The 16,023-nt window shown below is 36.3% G+C and overlaps 2 protein-coding genes across 2 annotated transcripts; one reads left to right on the top strand and one right to left on the bottom strand.

Moving 5' to 3' along the window:
• The first annotated feature begins 2,767 nt into the window (after positions 1 to 2,767).
• On the top strand, positions 2,768 to 5,392 carry LOC113709602 (uncharacterized). Its single transcript, XM_027232403.2, has 6 exons — positions 2,768 to 3,057; positions 3,551 to 3,768; positions 3,856 to 3,936; positions 4,171 to 4,512; positions 4,623 to 4,753; positions 5,114 to 5,392. Exons 1-5 carry the CDS (start codon positions 2,871 to 2,873, stop codon positions 4,722 to 4,724), a joined length of 930 nt encoding a protein of 309 aa, XP_027088204.2. The 5' UTR covers positions 2,768 to 2,870; the 3' UTR covers positions 4,725 to 4,753; positions 5,114 to 5,392.
• Positions 5,393 to 5,581: 189 nt separating this feature from the next.
• On the bottom strand, positions 5,582 to 14,425 carry LOC113709601 (aspartic proteinase 36-like). Its single transcript, XM_027232400.2, has 10 exons — positions 13,746 to 14,425; positions 12,664 to 12,793; positions 12,002 to 12,249; positions 10,231 to 10,455; positions 9,877 to 10,039; positions 9,664 to 9,737; positions 8,957 to 9,047; positions 7,963 to 8,038; positions 7,397 to 7,468; positions 5,582 to 6,163 (listed from the first exon to the last, which is right to left on the bottom strand). The coding sequence occupies exons 1-10, from the start codon at positions 14,012 to 14,014 to the stop codon at positions 6,006 to 6,008; spliced, it is 1,506 nt and encodes a 501-aa protein (XP_027088201.2). The 5' UTR covers positions 14,015 to 14,425; the 3' UTR covers positions 5,582 to 6,005.
• Positions 14,426 to 16,023: the final 1,598 nt, after the last annotated feature.

Below are 16,023 nucleotides of genomic sequence, written 5' to 3'. Positions count from 1 at the left end.
CAAGGGGAATAAGTAAATGATCCTTTAAGTTTGTTAAGATTTACAAGATTGATGCAGCATCCAATGTCTATCCTTGATTAACCTCATTATTTGAGCCTCTAGAGCAGAGTATTACCTAAGATCGAAAGACACGAGAGCGTAGATAATTGACTGTTATGTTATGTAAAGAAAGTAAGAGTTATCTGTTTTTTAGTCCATTTTAGATGAATGGATGCAATGGCTCCACAAAATAGCAACGGATCCACTTATAGTGCTGCTGATAGCTTGTGATTTGTACATTGGTCAATTGTGGTAAGCAATATCACATGAATCGCAAAAAGAAAACTAGGGGGAAAAAAAGAAAAGAAAAGAAACGAAAATACTGAGCAGCAAAGAAGTCTCTGTTCTCATATCCTACACAAGTTTTTCATTGGGTAAATTACACTTTACCCCCCACACCACTCCCCCGATGATTTAGCGCTTTTCTATATAATCCTTTTGTTATTTTAAAGTTATATATAACTTCCCGATGATTTGAACTAAAGTGTCAATGTGACTAAATTTGCATTCCATAATAGAGTCAATTAAAATGTCAAAAATACCCCTATATAAAGTTAAAAATTATTTATTAACCACAGGGAGGTTTATGTAAATATTTTGAAAATCACAAGAAGATTATGTGATAAATTACTAAATTATAAATTATAGGGAGTTATGTAATAAAATACAAAATTATAAGAACTTAAAGTATCGTGCATATTATATTTATATATTTTGATCACTACAACCATTTTAGTTTTTAAACAAAAGTAATCTCGACATTTTCGTGGGTTCCATTATAGAGGATCATTTTCATTATTTTAACACTTCTATTCAAATCATGAAGGGATTTTGCATTTCTTTTAAAACCATAGAGGATTATGTGAAAATTTGCTAAACTACAGGGGGATAAAATATATTTTATCCTTTTTAATTTGGTAAGGAATCGTACGCTCTAGTAATTTGGGGGTTAGTAAAGTAATTAAAATGGGTCATATAAAGTATTAGTTAGAAAGGCACGTGTAAATAATCAGAGAGGTGCAATGACACACCCTTTGAATTTTGATTAAAGTGCTGGAATTCAATCTTCTAACTATAAACTACAATTCCAGGGAGTTTTGTTTTTTTGAAATGTAAGTGAGGGGTTCGAACCCAAATCTCTTACTTATACTTTTTCTCCCTATACCATCCAACCCTCTCCTCCCCCATTCCATTCGAGAGAGATTTTAAATCTTTTTCAAGCCAAATTTACCTTTCACAAGTTGGTTGTCTAATTTCATTATAATTAGAAAGCTAAGAGACAATATAAATTTGATAACAAATCCAATTCTTATAGACATTTTTTTCAATTGGAATGAAGTCTCTGCTCTCTGCATTTCTAGTGAGTATCTGCTTTTTGCTCTATGAACAAAGTTGAGTTGTTCAACCTTTTTTGATATCACAACGATAACATTCTTATAATTTAATCTATCTTAATTTAGAGTAGAGAGAGCCAATAGAAGTAAAAACTCCATATTAGAAAAAACCATTGAAAGCAGCCACATTCGGTTGCAATTTTGTGGAAGGCAACCTTTGACCTTCCAACACTGCCAAGACTCAAAGTGCTTGGTGGTGTGACCACCAGGCCACCTTGGCCTGGTGGGTGGCCTGGTGGCAAGTTGAGTTGTTTTACACTTTAGCTATTTATGCTCTTGTCATTCCAATATTTGTTGTATCAAATCCCATTTCATCATGACGACTGCTCATAAGTGCTTGGTGGTGACCACATCCAAGGGCTGGCTGGTGAACACTTTAGTTATTTAGTCATTCCAATATTTGTTGCATCAATCCCATTTCCACGTGACCACTACTCACACACACTAATTTGAATCCCACCAGAAAAAAATAGTTGGGTAACTATGCACGTTTAGGGGTGGCAATGGACCATGTCCTAATGTAATTATGTACTTGTCAGAAAATCTCAATTGAGATTTGGTCCACTAAAAGTTTGTGTCATTACGCATCTTGACCAACTTGTTAATGAATTGAACCAAACCGAGTTGCTTAACCCGCTAAGCGTAAACCAGGTCACAAAGTTAAGTATCCAACCAAAACATTAATCTAATAATGCCATATACAATACGGCATAAAACCTACAATTAAAACCTTCAAGTGAGATTTGTGGTTGTTAGTTTTAGCAATTACTTACAATGGCTGGCATATGTGGAGTTCAATTATTACTAAGGTGGCATTTTATCGAGTTAACATATCTACCAGTAGGTTGAGCCGATCAACCAATTTTTGTTCGTATTACTAACAGGCTGATCTAATAATGATCTAATTATATTCAACTATTGGTAATATTCATTAACTTCAAGTCGTGTTTGAATTTCTCTTTTTCTTGTCATGCCAAAAAATTGCTTGAAACCAAAAAATTGCCACTAAATCAACTGACCCTTTTTTCAGTTAGCCACAAGTAAAACCATGAATCAAATCCTATAGTTAGTCCAAGTTCATGAACATTATGACTAGCTAAGAGATTGCTTGAGTCGCTGATTTGACCGGTTTTTGGGTCTATAATTTTTGTATTTGCAGTGGTCGGACCATTCAGACCAGTAGATTTAGGAACCAACTAGCTGGTGAAGAAGATTAAGCCATGTAAGTTGCCACTTGTTACCCACGAAATGCAACGGCACGCACGGACACAGCAGCACACTCCTGCACCACAAAGTAAATCACACCTTATCCAACACACACCAGAAAGATCGAGCCAAACAAAACTGAGTGGACTGACAAAATCTGAAACAGCGGAAAAAAAAAATAGAGGGACCATCCCAATCCATCCGGACGCTAGGCAGAATGGAAAGAAAGAGATGAATGCTTCTGTTGCTGCTGCAGCTGTCTCTGCTTCCTCTGCTTCTGTTCTTGCTCTTTTCTCCACCTTTACTTCGTCCTCTCCTACAACCAAATGCTGTCATCACCTCATCTTCCACTGCTCCAAGAAGCCCCCTACCAATGCATCCTTTCCGCAACATCGACCCAACAAATTCCTCAGCCGAGGTAATTGTTTCCTTATTCTGTTATCTTCATCTTATTCTAGATTGAGAAACATATATATCCCAGTAACTAAAGGTCCTCCCCTTTCGAGCTAGAGCTCTCTTTTATCTGGTATTTTGCACTATTTTCCCGTCCTCGTATAAATATGAAGGGAATTGTTACTTGCATGGTGTACAGATATAATGGGCTAGCCGCAATTTCTTTGTTTTCTTTTGCCTGTTCTTTTTCCGAGTATAAGCTCGAAGCTATTAAAAAAAATTGAAACTTTGAGCCTCCATAAAGCTATAATTCTTGCGTTTTATCATTAGGCGTCCTTGGCAATTCGTAATGTTCGAACCTCCAATCCTTCTCCGCTCCTCGTTAGTTTGATAGCTGAAATTCTCAAATCTTGGGCCATGCTAGAAGTATAAATGTTGTTTTTCTTGATTCCGGGAGCAGAAAATGTGTTAGCGTGACTATACTTTGCTTAACCGTGGCTACTACCAATGAATTGCAGTCATAAATGACTCAAATCAAACAGAAGTGTCAGTCTCTGAAAGATCAGAGGCTGACAAGCTCGTGGACGGCATGGATTTTGGTGAGCTCTGCAATGAATTTGAATGCATCAGTAGCCCCTCTGTTGAAGCCACCGCCAGACAACTCGTGCGTGATATCCTAGAGCTTCGTCAAGGAAATCGTGCCCTCGGGACCTTTGCTGCTTCTGTTAAATATAAGGTGTTTATACATTATCTTTAGATGCTAGTTTCTGAATTGGTTTTGATCAATGGTGGCATTTTTTTTAATGTTAATAACTAATTGCAGGATCCATTCAGAAGTTTTACTGGTCGAGAGAAGTACAAGAGACCGCTATGGGCAATTCAAGCGCTAGAGGACCCCAAAGTGGTAAGCTTTCTGGCAACTGAAGTTGAATTTTCCCCCACCATTCTAGTGTGGTAATTACCTTAAGCATGATTTCCTTAGCGTACTTGTAAATAAATCTCCTCTTCTGCTGCTCCATATTGGTTCCTGATCACATTATCAGCAACAAGTTGTTCAGTTAACACGCTTTTGATTTGCTTTTTGGCTAATGTATGTTTCACCTTGATTTGCAAAATTCTACTTTGTTTCTTTCTCCAGAGTGTGCAGGAAATGGTCATGTTGTCCACCAGTTTGTTGAGCATAAAATGGACGCTGAGGGGGAAGCCTAAATCTCTAATTGGAGAAGAACTGATTGTTAAAGTACACTCCAAATTCACCTTGAACCAAATTAGTGGGCAAGTGATTGAGCATGAAGAATTATGGGATTTATCAGCATCTTCATTCCTTGCTCAAGCGTATTTCTGGGCTTCGCGGAGACTCCATGCTACTTCAGAGGCTGGAAAAGATGTCATAGATTTTGTCAAGGACTTCAACAGACGACGCATAACAGAGAACAAGAATGTTGAGATGTATCCAGACCCTTCTGGTGATCCAACGAAAGTAAGTCACCACTTTGTAATTTACTTACTTCTCAGCAATCATTCTTTCGCCTTTATATATATGCTACTGGGAATTGATATGATTTTGGACTTTTCTTCTCCATGATTCAGTTCTTCCAGAGGGATGACAGCTTCCAAAGAGATGCCTATCAATTTGCATTGTTTCTTGCCGTTCTCTATTTCGTTGTACAGTTCCTGAGAACAACCTTGTAAAACTAGCTTATGTGCTCGTTCACAGCTTGGTGAGTTCTACTGTTAATACAGAAAGCTTTCAACAGTAATTTGTTGGATTAATCTTTTCTACATTAATAGTGTATACACTATCAGTATTAAATGAATAATAATTATGTAAAATTTGAATTTAAAATTTCACTTTTGCACACGTCATGAATCAAACGGTGATAGTATATATACTGTCAGTGTATATAAGATTTACTGTAATTTGTTTGATCCGTCAAACTCTGAATCACACTCTGAGAGAACCATTTTAAGAACTTTTGCCGAGTGTATTTACGCAGAATTCCTTAAAAGCCACCAACAAGCATTTCTTTTTCCCGTAGCACAACCATCTTTTGTCAATTAATTCTGAACTTGTTCTTTAGGAGTTAAAAAGAAGAACCAGGCAACTGCAGTGCTTCTGCAAGATCCAGCATGCACATAGACACAGACAAGATGCTATCAGAATATCCTACAATCTATCTTATAACCGGAAGAAATGAGCGACAAACTTTTTTTCAAGTAAAGCGAACGTTTACTTCCCTCATATAATTACGAGCAATAGCCAATAGATATGCCCAGTTTGTGATCCCAGCATCAGAAGACAAAGAAATGATAAAGCTACAATTTTGTGTATGGTAATTTACTTTTTCTTCTTTTCCTAACAGTGCATGCGCAGTGAATTTACACAATATTACTGCTTGCAGCGATTTTCCAAGAAAGCACATTCACAATTGATCACAAGCGAAATTAGTTCTATACGTCTTAACAATGAGGCAAGACGAGCCTTAAGCATGAACCACCATCCGAGTTGATTATTGCAGCTACTCCAATCATTTGAAACAAGTTGACAATAAACAGAAAGAACAGATGAATTATAAGATACATTCCATGTGAAATATGTGTATACACTAGGAAGTTCCAAAGAGTCAGAAAGAATGTATACTCCTTTCCACCATCTGTTTCCTATAGGCTTTCCTTAATCATCTGGGGTATCAATAACATCCAAATAAGAATAATGTTCAACATCAACCTCCGAAATCCTTTTGCAGAGCCTATTTCTCTTTTGAGATCAAAAGAATTAGCTATGGTTTTGTGAGTAGAGTTCAGCTTGATCAAGAAGATTATGGAGTCACAAGATGTCTCGACGAACTGACTTTCACTTTAAACACATGAGAAATTATAATGGTCCAAAGAATCAGCAAGACGCCTGATCACTATGAGTACCATGGTACACTATCATAATGCCTCCTTCTCAGCTTGTATGATTTTAAATGTTCATGGGATCAAAAGTGCATACAACAATGATGTGATGATTAACAATAGGAACCTTAGAGCTTTTCCAGCATTCAGGCCGCGAGCTGAAGAAATGATATGAGAACCCACAGCATACACGTTTCCTGACTTCTCGTCTCTCAATTTGATGCTCGAAGAGCCTGTGATTATACCAATAAAAAGAATTATGCAAAAGCCCCAAGCTTGTCAAAAATATAGTCCAAGAAAAAGTCTAAGCCATAGAAGAAAGCAAATAAAAGAACATATGAGCACTCACACGTATATGCTCATTTTCAAGCAGTGCAGTATATGACAACATCCTGCTAATGCATTATGCATGTGATTTACATTCTGTCAGCAGTATCATGCATCAATGGAACTCTAAATTTCAGTATTCTACAATTTCGCTAGAACTGACAAAATTGAAAGCAGAACAAAATGCAATTCGCAAAAGCATGTCTTGCAAAGACAAATGGGTGGTTTCATAAATTGGCGCAAGACACGTGCAAATCGGGAAAGGGGTTTCTATCGAAGCTCTTAAACTTATCCTTAGTTTCACAGGTTACTTTTTGGAAAAAATATTGAATGCAATTTATTTTAGACTAGGAATTGTGGTACTATTAGAGATTGTTATGCATTCATCCATGGGCTTCCATCAAAATCATGTAATTTAATCCAGCTAATCAGTAAAGACCTTCCAGATATTTAAGTGTACTTCTCTCTTATATTCTCACTTTTGTCCCCAAAAGGGCCCTAGTTTTGGCCTTCAGATGATCATTTAAACAATAAATGTCTGCACGCATCAGTGTGCAGTTTAGTTCCTACAGTTTGCAAGCGGTTTCATGAACAACAGACTGACTTGTAAACATTCTACTCATCTAATAACTTTAAAAGCTTTTCACAGCCACACTAGTGGTAATGGTATCAGCACATCTGGAAAGTACCGTACATGCTGCTCTAGAAAAGAATATGATGTAAAAATACCAAAAACAGAACCAAAATTTAGGAATACTTACTGTCTCTTGAAGCTCCAGTACACAAGCGGAATCAAAGAAATTGGACCAGCTTTAGATCAAACATACAACCACACTCCAAAAAGAATAAAATAAAATAGAAAAGGCCCCACCAAAGAGGAAGAAGGAAAAAGAAAATGAGAAATAACAACTCCATGCGCTTCTGAACACAAAGATCCACATAATAGCTACATGCTAATGGCAAACTAGTATTCAACCGTGCTACACATCAAGTATTTCAGTTTTGCTGAGAATAACATTGCCCAAATACAAAACTTTTTTTCCACATCAAGATTCTCTGCTGAATAAATATCGGAAGAGTATTCAATCATGAATCTAAGCAGGTAGTCTGACAATTATTGAAAGAAAAAGTGTACTCACAATTATATTCAGCCCATCCAATGGTTTGATTTTCAAGATCATACGAAACAAGCTTGTTTGCGAGTACAAGATCTGCATTAGAAGGGAGAAAACCGAAGAAAAGACCAACCAAATTAATATGCAACAAGTAGTTCTGCATTAATAACAACAGAATATTCCAGCCTGTCGCTAATTTATGAAAGTCATGCTGAGCATTAATAATTGTTTCAGGCTAAAAGGCAGATACCAGAAAAACATAAACACATAATAATTGGCAAACGTATATTCGGAAGCATCTATTTAGCCAGTGAACAATAGAATCCAGACTTTAAGTCCAAAACTGACCAAATGATTAACCAAACAGTTTCCTCACAGGTAATGATGCACTGTTCTCCTTTACCAAGATTGTCAACATAGGTCATAATAGACACATATTTGACAAAATCCTTTGACAATTAGACGTAGACAAACATCAAGTATGTGAAACTATTGCATTTACCAGAATCTAAATATACTTCAGACAACTTTTTTTTTATGTATTTATAAAGCTATTTCTCTTAAGAAACAAAAGAGCATTTTAGTAATACCTCCCAAAAGAGTTACTTCCCTTCCATCTCTTGTCTGCATACCCTTATTCTGCCAACCAATACACCATTGATCATCCTATAACATCAAAGTTGAATAAGAGAGAGGTCAATGTGTCTTTAATTTGAGAAACTAAGACCAATTTTTGCAGGAACAGAACAAAACTTTATTCACTACAAGCACCCAATAAACCCCAACCACCCCCCCTCGAGGGGGGGGGGGGTTTAATTTTTCTCTGTAGGATGCAAATTACAAATCTTTTGCAGGGCGCAGAAAATATTTGAATGACACTTTGACATCATTTATGCACTAGTCAATCTAATTGGATAACTGTCAAACTAGAAATTCCTATATTGGAACCATGACTCTCTGTATCTCTTTATCAAACAATATGTTTGGTGCCACACCTCCAAATATTCATTCTTATTTCAGTTTGGATCATCGTTATTTTATTCTTGGATGCAGGGGCATAATTCTGGGGTAATCCCACTGGGGAAACAAGATTAACACAATGGTAATAATTTTATCAGACTCCAAATCTCAGCATGGAAATTTACATTCAGGAAAAGACAACATCTATGCTACGTAAACTAAACAATGACACGAAAGCACCATAACATATACAAAATAGCGCACACAAAAATATTCTGAAACTCAAGCATGACAGTATCATTGAGTATAAGGTACAAAAAAATGTTTGACAAGAAGTAATTAAGATCAAATTGTCTTGCAATTAGAGAACAAATTAAGTAGCTCCACATTGAATCGCTGAACAGACATTGCCATGAGTTTTAACCAAATGCAGACATCCAAGGCTGATTTCAGATTGAAGAAAAAACAAAAAAGGTATGTCTAAATTTAGTAGCAAGTAACAATGCATTCAAGAAAAGACTGAAGTTTGCTGTTTAGAAATTGCTGGCTCCAACAACAATGGTACAAATCACAACTCCCACTTATAGACAGGGTCTTGCATAGGCCAAAAAAGCAAATACTTACATGAAGATCAAAGAGATATTCATGGGGATAAACTGTCAAAGAAAGTGAATCCTCAAAGTGGAAAGTAACAACTGGAAATCCATCATCAACACTGCGAATAAAAAATTATTCTGGTCATCACAAGCTGATCAATGCACAAGCAAAACTATGTAGCATCAAATGGTAAGATATGCTAATCATTAACAATTCGGTTGACAAGCAGTGAACAAATAATGTTATGATACTTGGGATGGCTAGAGTTACTGCTGCCATTTACAGGTGGTTTAGAGCTCGAATGAAGGCTACTTATATTAGAAGAAAATGAACAGAATACAAGGTCTTTTTTAAATACAAGAACAAAAGAATATTTTGATTCTGACTACCATTTAGTGCTGTTTAAATGAAATTTCAGTTATTAAATTCAGTCTTTATTGTTCACTTGGTCTATGTTTTCTTCTGTTTTTAAGGATGTGGGCCTGGAAGGGAAGAACTGAATTAATATCCACAGATCACTGATTTACGAGTCACCAACTTGCATCAAAATTTCCACCATGGCCCTCCATCTCAATCACTGTACCAAATGGTTACTTGAACAGAAAATCAAAGCATATAAAACTATGATGTAAACCAGACAAGAGAATATTCTACCCTCAGCTATAATCAATTCCAAGAAACTGCAGCCCCCTCGTACATGTATGACATGCAAAGAGTAAAGTTAGGAGTCTTACTTTCCACTATAGACAAAGCACTTGAACTGATTTTCAACAATATGGATTTTCAAGTTGGATTGGGATGCCGTAATCTGGAGGCAAGAGAACCAAAAACAAAAAGATAAGAAACAATATGCTTACAAAACTAACTGAATGAGTGTAAGCATGCAATCGAATATCATGTTACGAAATATTTATTGGTTGAAATAAGGCTCAAAAATTTAGATGCACCTTTTCCATAAGTGGAGTATAGACATCATCAGGAAGATAAGCCAAGGTTGTACCACTGTCTATTATTGTACCACTTCCAGATCCACCTCCTAATACATCTGAGGGAAGGTTTAGAACGTCACCACCCACCTCAATTGCGTTCAGAACAACATTATAATGTGCCCTAAGAGTGTAATATAACAATAATCAAGACAAAAACTAGTTCCAAAATTATAGAGAATATCAAATTCATGAATTAGAAAATACCAAGTGCACGGTCAACAAAACCAACAAGCCTCAACACCGGAAGAAGATAACCAACAAACATAGCATATCCAAACCACAACAAAAATGAAAGACGCAACGTAAACATACTCATTTGGGACCAATGGTGTTGTCTTTAGTTTTGGCTGCACTACTTGTCCAATAGCAAATATGCCTCCTCCATTGATACCATCCAAGCAATGTGAAAATATTTTTTTAACCTTTCCTGCTGAAGCAAGCTGTGAAATAATAGATGAATTTGCTTGTCCAAAACCAATTATGCCATCAACTGCTTCAGTAGATGACCCTAGCTCTCCAGATTGTTGAGATGAACACCTATCTTGGATCAAAAGAATGTAAGTTACAGAGGCAGCATAAAAGAAACACCATAAATGGATCACTATCCAGCCATGACATAAAGGAATACATAACTGGAATGTAAACATTCTGCACTACAAACAGCCAGGAACAGAAAAGGAAATATATAACTGAGATGAACAAGAAAACTTGGGCATTCCAAAACTTCTCAACCATTGCTTCAACACCGACAAGTGTAGGATAGTTAAAAAATTTACTTGTTGTACAGAACCTCAGGCATCGACTCTTTTACGGCCAAACAAGATAATGCCTAGAGGTACTTTATTATTAACACACCAAAAATTAAAAGATTGGCAGGTACCAAAAGCCTACTGAATTCATACTTTTCTTCTAGATAGACAAAAAAGGTTAGAACTACCAAGTGTATTTAAATGCAATAGTTAGCTCACAACTTAGGGTATCATCAAGAGCATGTATCGATAACATACTTCTTACTATGGATCAAAGAAAAATATCACCCTGCTCAAAAGAAATAAAGAGGAAAAATTCATAAAGATTGGAGCCCAGTTTGCAGGATTCCAATATTCACTATACAAGCTAATCACGATTACTGGCAGCAAGACATTCTAATGCGCCTTAAGGTGCATGTACCAACTGTAATTACTTGAGCTTCATTTATGATTTACCTAAATGATAAATATTGTAAATTTGTTGGACTCCATCTGTATCTGATGTTAGAATGACTTTGTAGATGACAAATGAATATAAGCAGACCCTAGAATTTATATAGCTGTAGTATCCACCATCCAGCCCATATCGATTTTATGGTAGCCACTTGAGGGAGCCATTTAGGTACGGATATGGTGCAATTTAACATAGTATTCACAGATCCAAGAAAGTAAGCAAATGGTATCAAACAGAATTCCAAGCATCCCTGTGCAACTCCATGGGAAGGAGGCGTTTGTTTTCTATTCTACATGCCATAGATATGGACTCTGTTTAAATTACCCTAGTGTTTTGCATCATTTTATCTCCATTTCCTTTCGCTAACATTAATTTTCATTAGATATGAACTGCATATTCGAGCACCTAACAGAGCTATAGAAACTAATCCACAGCTCAAATTTTTCCTTGTATTTGTGGCATTTTGCTTTCTATATGCACATATTAAGTGTAAAATTAGTTGGAAATGCATTAAAGTAGAAGCGATGATTAAGTAACAGCTTACTATCTTTGACAACCTCGCAGTTCTTCAGTCTCTCCGAAAGTCTCTGTCCTGATCTTAATTTTAGTCCAACAAAGACACAAGTAGTGATTGCCTTCCTTGCAGATCAAGCAAGCTTCAATCTAATAACAGTTATAATTTCCAGTACAACCGCTTAGGTAAGTTTCTTAAATTTGAGGATGGTGGATAATCATACTTCAGAACATAACGCCTTTATGCAGAACCAAGATCTTGGTGTATAACTGGTCAATAAGTTGTAGGCTAACACAGAATGCAATCAAGGCTCGTTCCTTAAAAATCATGAAAAGGATACTTTCTAACATTAGAAATAGAACTTACCCAAACACTATACTACCATTCATGGGTATGGTTTGAAGATTTCCCGACAGTTGATTAAGTTTTGCATAGTCTCTGACAAAATATCCGCCGGTTGAGCTCCCGTCTCCATAAGTAACAGAATATGCACAGGGGTTACCAACCTTGCAATCAGAGGCTGGGGCATTGAATGCAGACAAGCAAAAGTCTTGATCACAACTAACAAGTCTCCCAGTGCTGGAGGCTTTCATGTCATATAGAGTCAAGTCAATCTACAAAAAAGAAAAAAGCATTCCAATTTCCAGTCGGAAAAGAAATGTCACCATGAAAGCCACATGTATGCCAAACTCTTTTTTTTTAAACTTATCATGTAGCGGCAACTTGTATTTCGTATAAAGCTAAATACATTGATTTTACAGAGAAATGGTTTTTGAGCCTGTTGTTGTATTTTTAATCCACATGGGGGAAGAACTGCTTCCACATTACATCTTTCCTAAGATCTACAGAAAAAGACGCTATGCTATTACTAATTCTATTTACTATGCCACTTACAAACGAGAAGAAAGAATGATGAATCTAAAAGCTCTATCCTAATGAATAGCAGCTATAGCAGCAACATTGTAAATTCATCAGATGCCAAAATACTAGTCATCCTAAGAGTTACAAAATTTAGGAGAATGTCTTACACCAAGACTGCTTTTCTTGGGGCATCTGACACAGCCAGCACAGTTTACCCAGAGAATGTCACTTCCTGTATCCACTTGCACATAATAATCCTGAGGAGGAGTCCCAATCGAAAGCTTAGTGAAATAGAGCCTGTACAACAAATCAAAAACTGTGAATAACTAGAATTCAAATTTCTTTATCCATGAATAGATTGCATTTTGAAGTAAATGTGTCCACATCGAAACTGACAAATCTTAAACTGTCTTTAAAATAGATTTGTTGGTGTTCACAAATTAAGAAACATGATACAACATGGAGTAGCAGAAGTTTCAAGTAGCCACACTTAAGGAGTTCAATAGGTGACTCAAATGTGCATGAAGTTGCATTGAATTTGTGTTTCTCTTCCCTTCTATTTCCCCTTTAAGGTTGAGGGAAACACATCAAGTTTAATAGCCAAGAAAGACTAAAGCCACTAGAGATAGAATAATGAAATTCATAGCGGATGCCATCTGATGCCAGTGGAAGAAAAAATCTGTGCATATCTGAGTTGCAGACATGCTAATGAATGCATATGCAATGTACAGTATGGTAATGATCCACAAAAGACTAACTGAAGTAAATGGCAAAACTTGACAAACTTTAGCAGGAATGACCACTAAGTAAAGCCCGCAAATAAAAAGAAAAAGGGACTGTGAGATATGGCCAGAAAATCACAACCATGGTGATGCCAAGACAATTGACGTCATAAAATTGCCAAAATTTCCAAATTCCTCTTTCCTTCCCTGCAAAAACCCAAAGTAGAGAGCAAAGACAAAAACCACCAATCACATTCATCAGACCAATAGACACATTTATCAGCAATGACCACAAAATTATCACACAGACTATAGACAAAGGCTTTGTCAGATTGGATCTGGACAACTAAGTCAAGCACAAAATACAATGTCCTGAAAAGAAGCATAAAACTTAATTATCACATCTCAATCATGCAAAATCACAACCAGTTAACCATGAAAATCCTGAAGAATTAAATGAAATATTACATAAACAAGTTCACAAACACATACGTAACTATGAGGAATTAAAAAGTTGAAGAACTAACGCTGCATCTGTAGGGGAACCATTGCCACCCAAAGGCATGTCAAGGGCTGCAAGCATTCTGCCATGGCGGTGGGAATCATGAGCCTTGAGTGAAGTCAAAAAAGACCCTCTTCCTCCATTCTCATTCCTTCTCCCTTTAAATTTATGTTCCACCTCAAAAACCACATTATTGTTACCTTCTACATAAAAAATAACACCATTAACAACCAGAGAGACTAACAGGGCTAAAGCTACTACCGACCCATTTCTTCTTAGATCCGGAGCCATCATGAAAAACCAATAAACCAACAATTACTTATCACAAAAGCAAAACAACCAAAAGGGACATGCACAAGTATGGTGTATATGGATAAATGAATTCCAAGAATGGATTTTTAAGAGGTAAAAGAACAAAATAATCGATTTTTATAGGAGGGATAGATGAAAAAACCAAGGAAAAGAATGTTGGAGGGAGTTTTGAGGGAGAATGGTGGAAGAGAATGCAAAGGCAAGGCTGGCTCGCCTCGAAAGGGTCGGTGAAAGCCGAGGCAAAGACTATGTAGGGCCAAAGAGCCTTAAGATGGGGAGTTGAATTCAATTTCTATAAGAAAGCAACGAGTGAAAGTGTGAATCAGATGAATTCAACGGCTATGACATCATTTGTTTTTTATTTGGTGAAAATTTGGACCTTTCTCTGATTGCTGTTTCTTCCTCAAGTCTTTTCTGTTTGTTTCTTGGAAATTTACAAGCAGAAGACTAGAAGAGTAGGGAAGTTACCTAGTTATCCACTACACTAGTAATCCTTCTTTCTAAAAAACTTTGTAGATCCCATCCATTGTAGATGGGGTAACATTTTAGAGCAGATGTTAGATGCTCATTACTTTTAATCAGATACAAGAACATTGATGAGAAGTGATGTATACCTGCATGATAAAACTCATTTATCTATTAAATAAATCATACAACTAATAAATGAAATCATAAATTAGATTTAAATAAGGCGAACATTTATGTGTCTAAAAAGCCGAATGAAATGTGAATAATGAACGTGACTAAAAAAAAAATCTATGTTTCCTAACTGTGAATTGATTCTTTGACAAATTTCCATCTATTTTGATGGTAAACATGGTATGAGTCTTGGATAATGATCCATCCGTTTTTGCCTTTCCTTTCTTGCAAGTTAAATTTCTGCCCCTTAATTGATTCTTGCAAGTTATACATTACAGTGTACAAAAAGCAATACTTGTACATTTCGTGTTGCTAACCATTACTATATGTCTTTTCGGATCATTTGGCATGTAAACAGTACACTTTGTAAACGTAAAACTTGGTCACATACATACAATTATGGTACCTATCATCAACTTGCCAGAAAAGTAGAGTCTGTCCCTTTAATTCTTAATGGCCTGGTTTTGGTTACTAGGTGACTTGGGTTTGGAGAGACAAAAGCATCCAATTTTGGCAAGTCTGCCACAGATTAATGGCAAACGTTGCATGGGGCCGTGGCGTTGTCCTTCGATTTTAATGTGCCGGCTCGGGTCTAAAGAGCTTGGGTCGGGACATGTTTCAGATTATCTAAATATATATATATATATATATATATATATATATATATATATATATATATATATATGTTCTTATGTACTGTATAAAACTTGGATGCTTGGGAAATATAAACATTCTTACTTTTAGTAAATATTCATATATGTGGGATAATTGTTTGCAACTAATTATCATGTACAGAATTTATCTAAATCCCAAGTTCGAAGAATAACAATCATATTAGGGGGCTAGAGTGTTTTGGCTGCTTTTTGCGTCGAATCCAAAATGTCTCTCTGTTTCTATAAGCTAGCTCTTTTACAGGCACTTCTTTACTTTTTTAGTCATGGTGAGGAGAGGAAGAGGGTTCGTCACGTCAGTGTCATTCTTTCTGGCTACATTCTCTCGTGTTGGCCAGCGACCAAAGCGACAATGACAACCCACTTTCCTGGTTTTCTTCTGGGAACCCCTGATTATTATTAGTATTGCATGCATCAAACTTGTGAAAAAATTTTGTTAAACAAGACAATTTTCTTGACGGAATTTTCTTGAAGCTCCCATGCTTATTCCTTGTGACTTCATCTCTTCTGCTCAACCTTGAATCAGACAGTCTTTTGATGTCATGGCAGCCTTGAGATATGTACTTCTTTTGTTAAAGAATGGCGAGAAAATGCTTGGCACGGCTAATGGGGAAACTAAGTTAAATTACCTTTGCTTCCAACATCTTTAGGCTTAGAGTTGAAAAAGGTTCATAATCCTAG

The sequence above is a fragment of the Coffea arabica genome, chromosome 9e, assembly GCF_036785885.1.
Source record: "Coffea arabica cultivar ET-39 chromosome 9e, Coffea Arabica ET-39 HiFi, whole genome shotgun sequence".
In the NCBI taxonomy this organism is placed as follows: Eukaryota; Viridiplantae; Streptophyta; class Magnoliopsida; order Gentianales; family Rubiaceae; genus Coffea; species Coffea arabica.
This window is presented reverse-complemented; position numbering and strand designations above follow the sequence as displayed.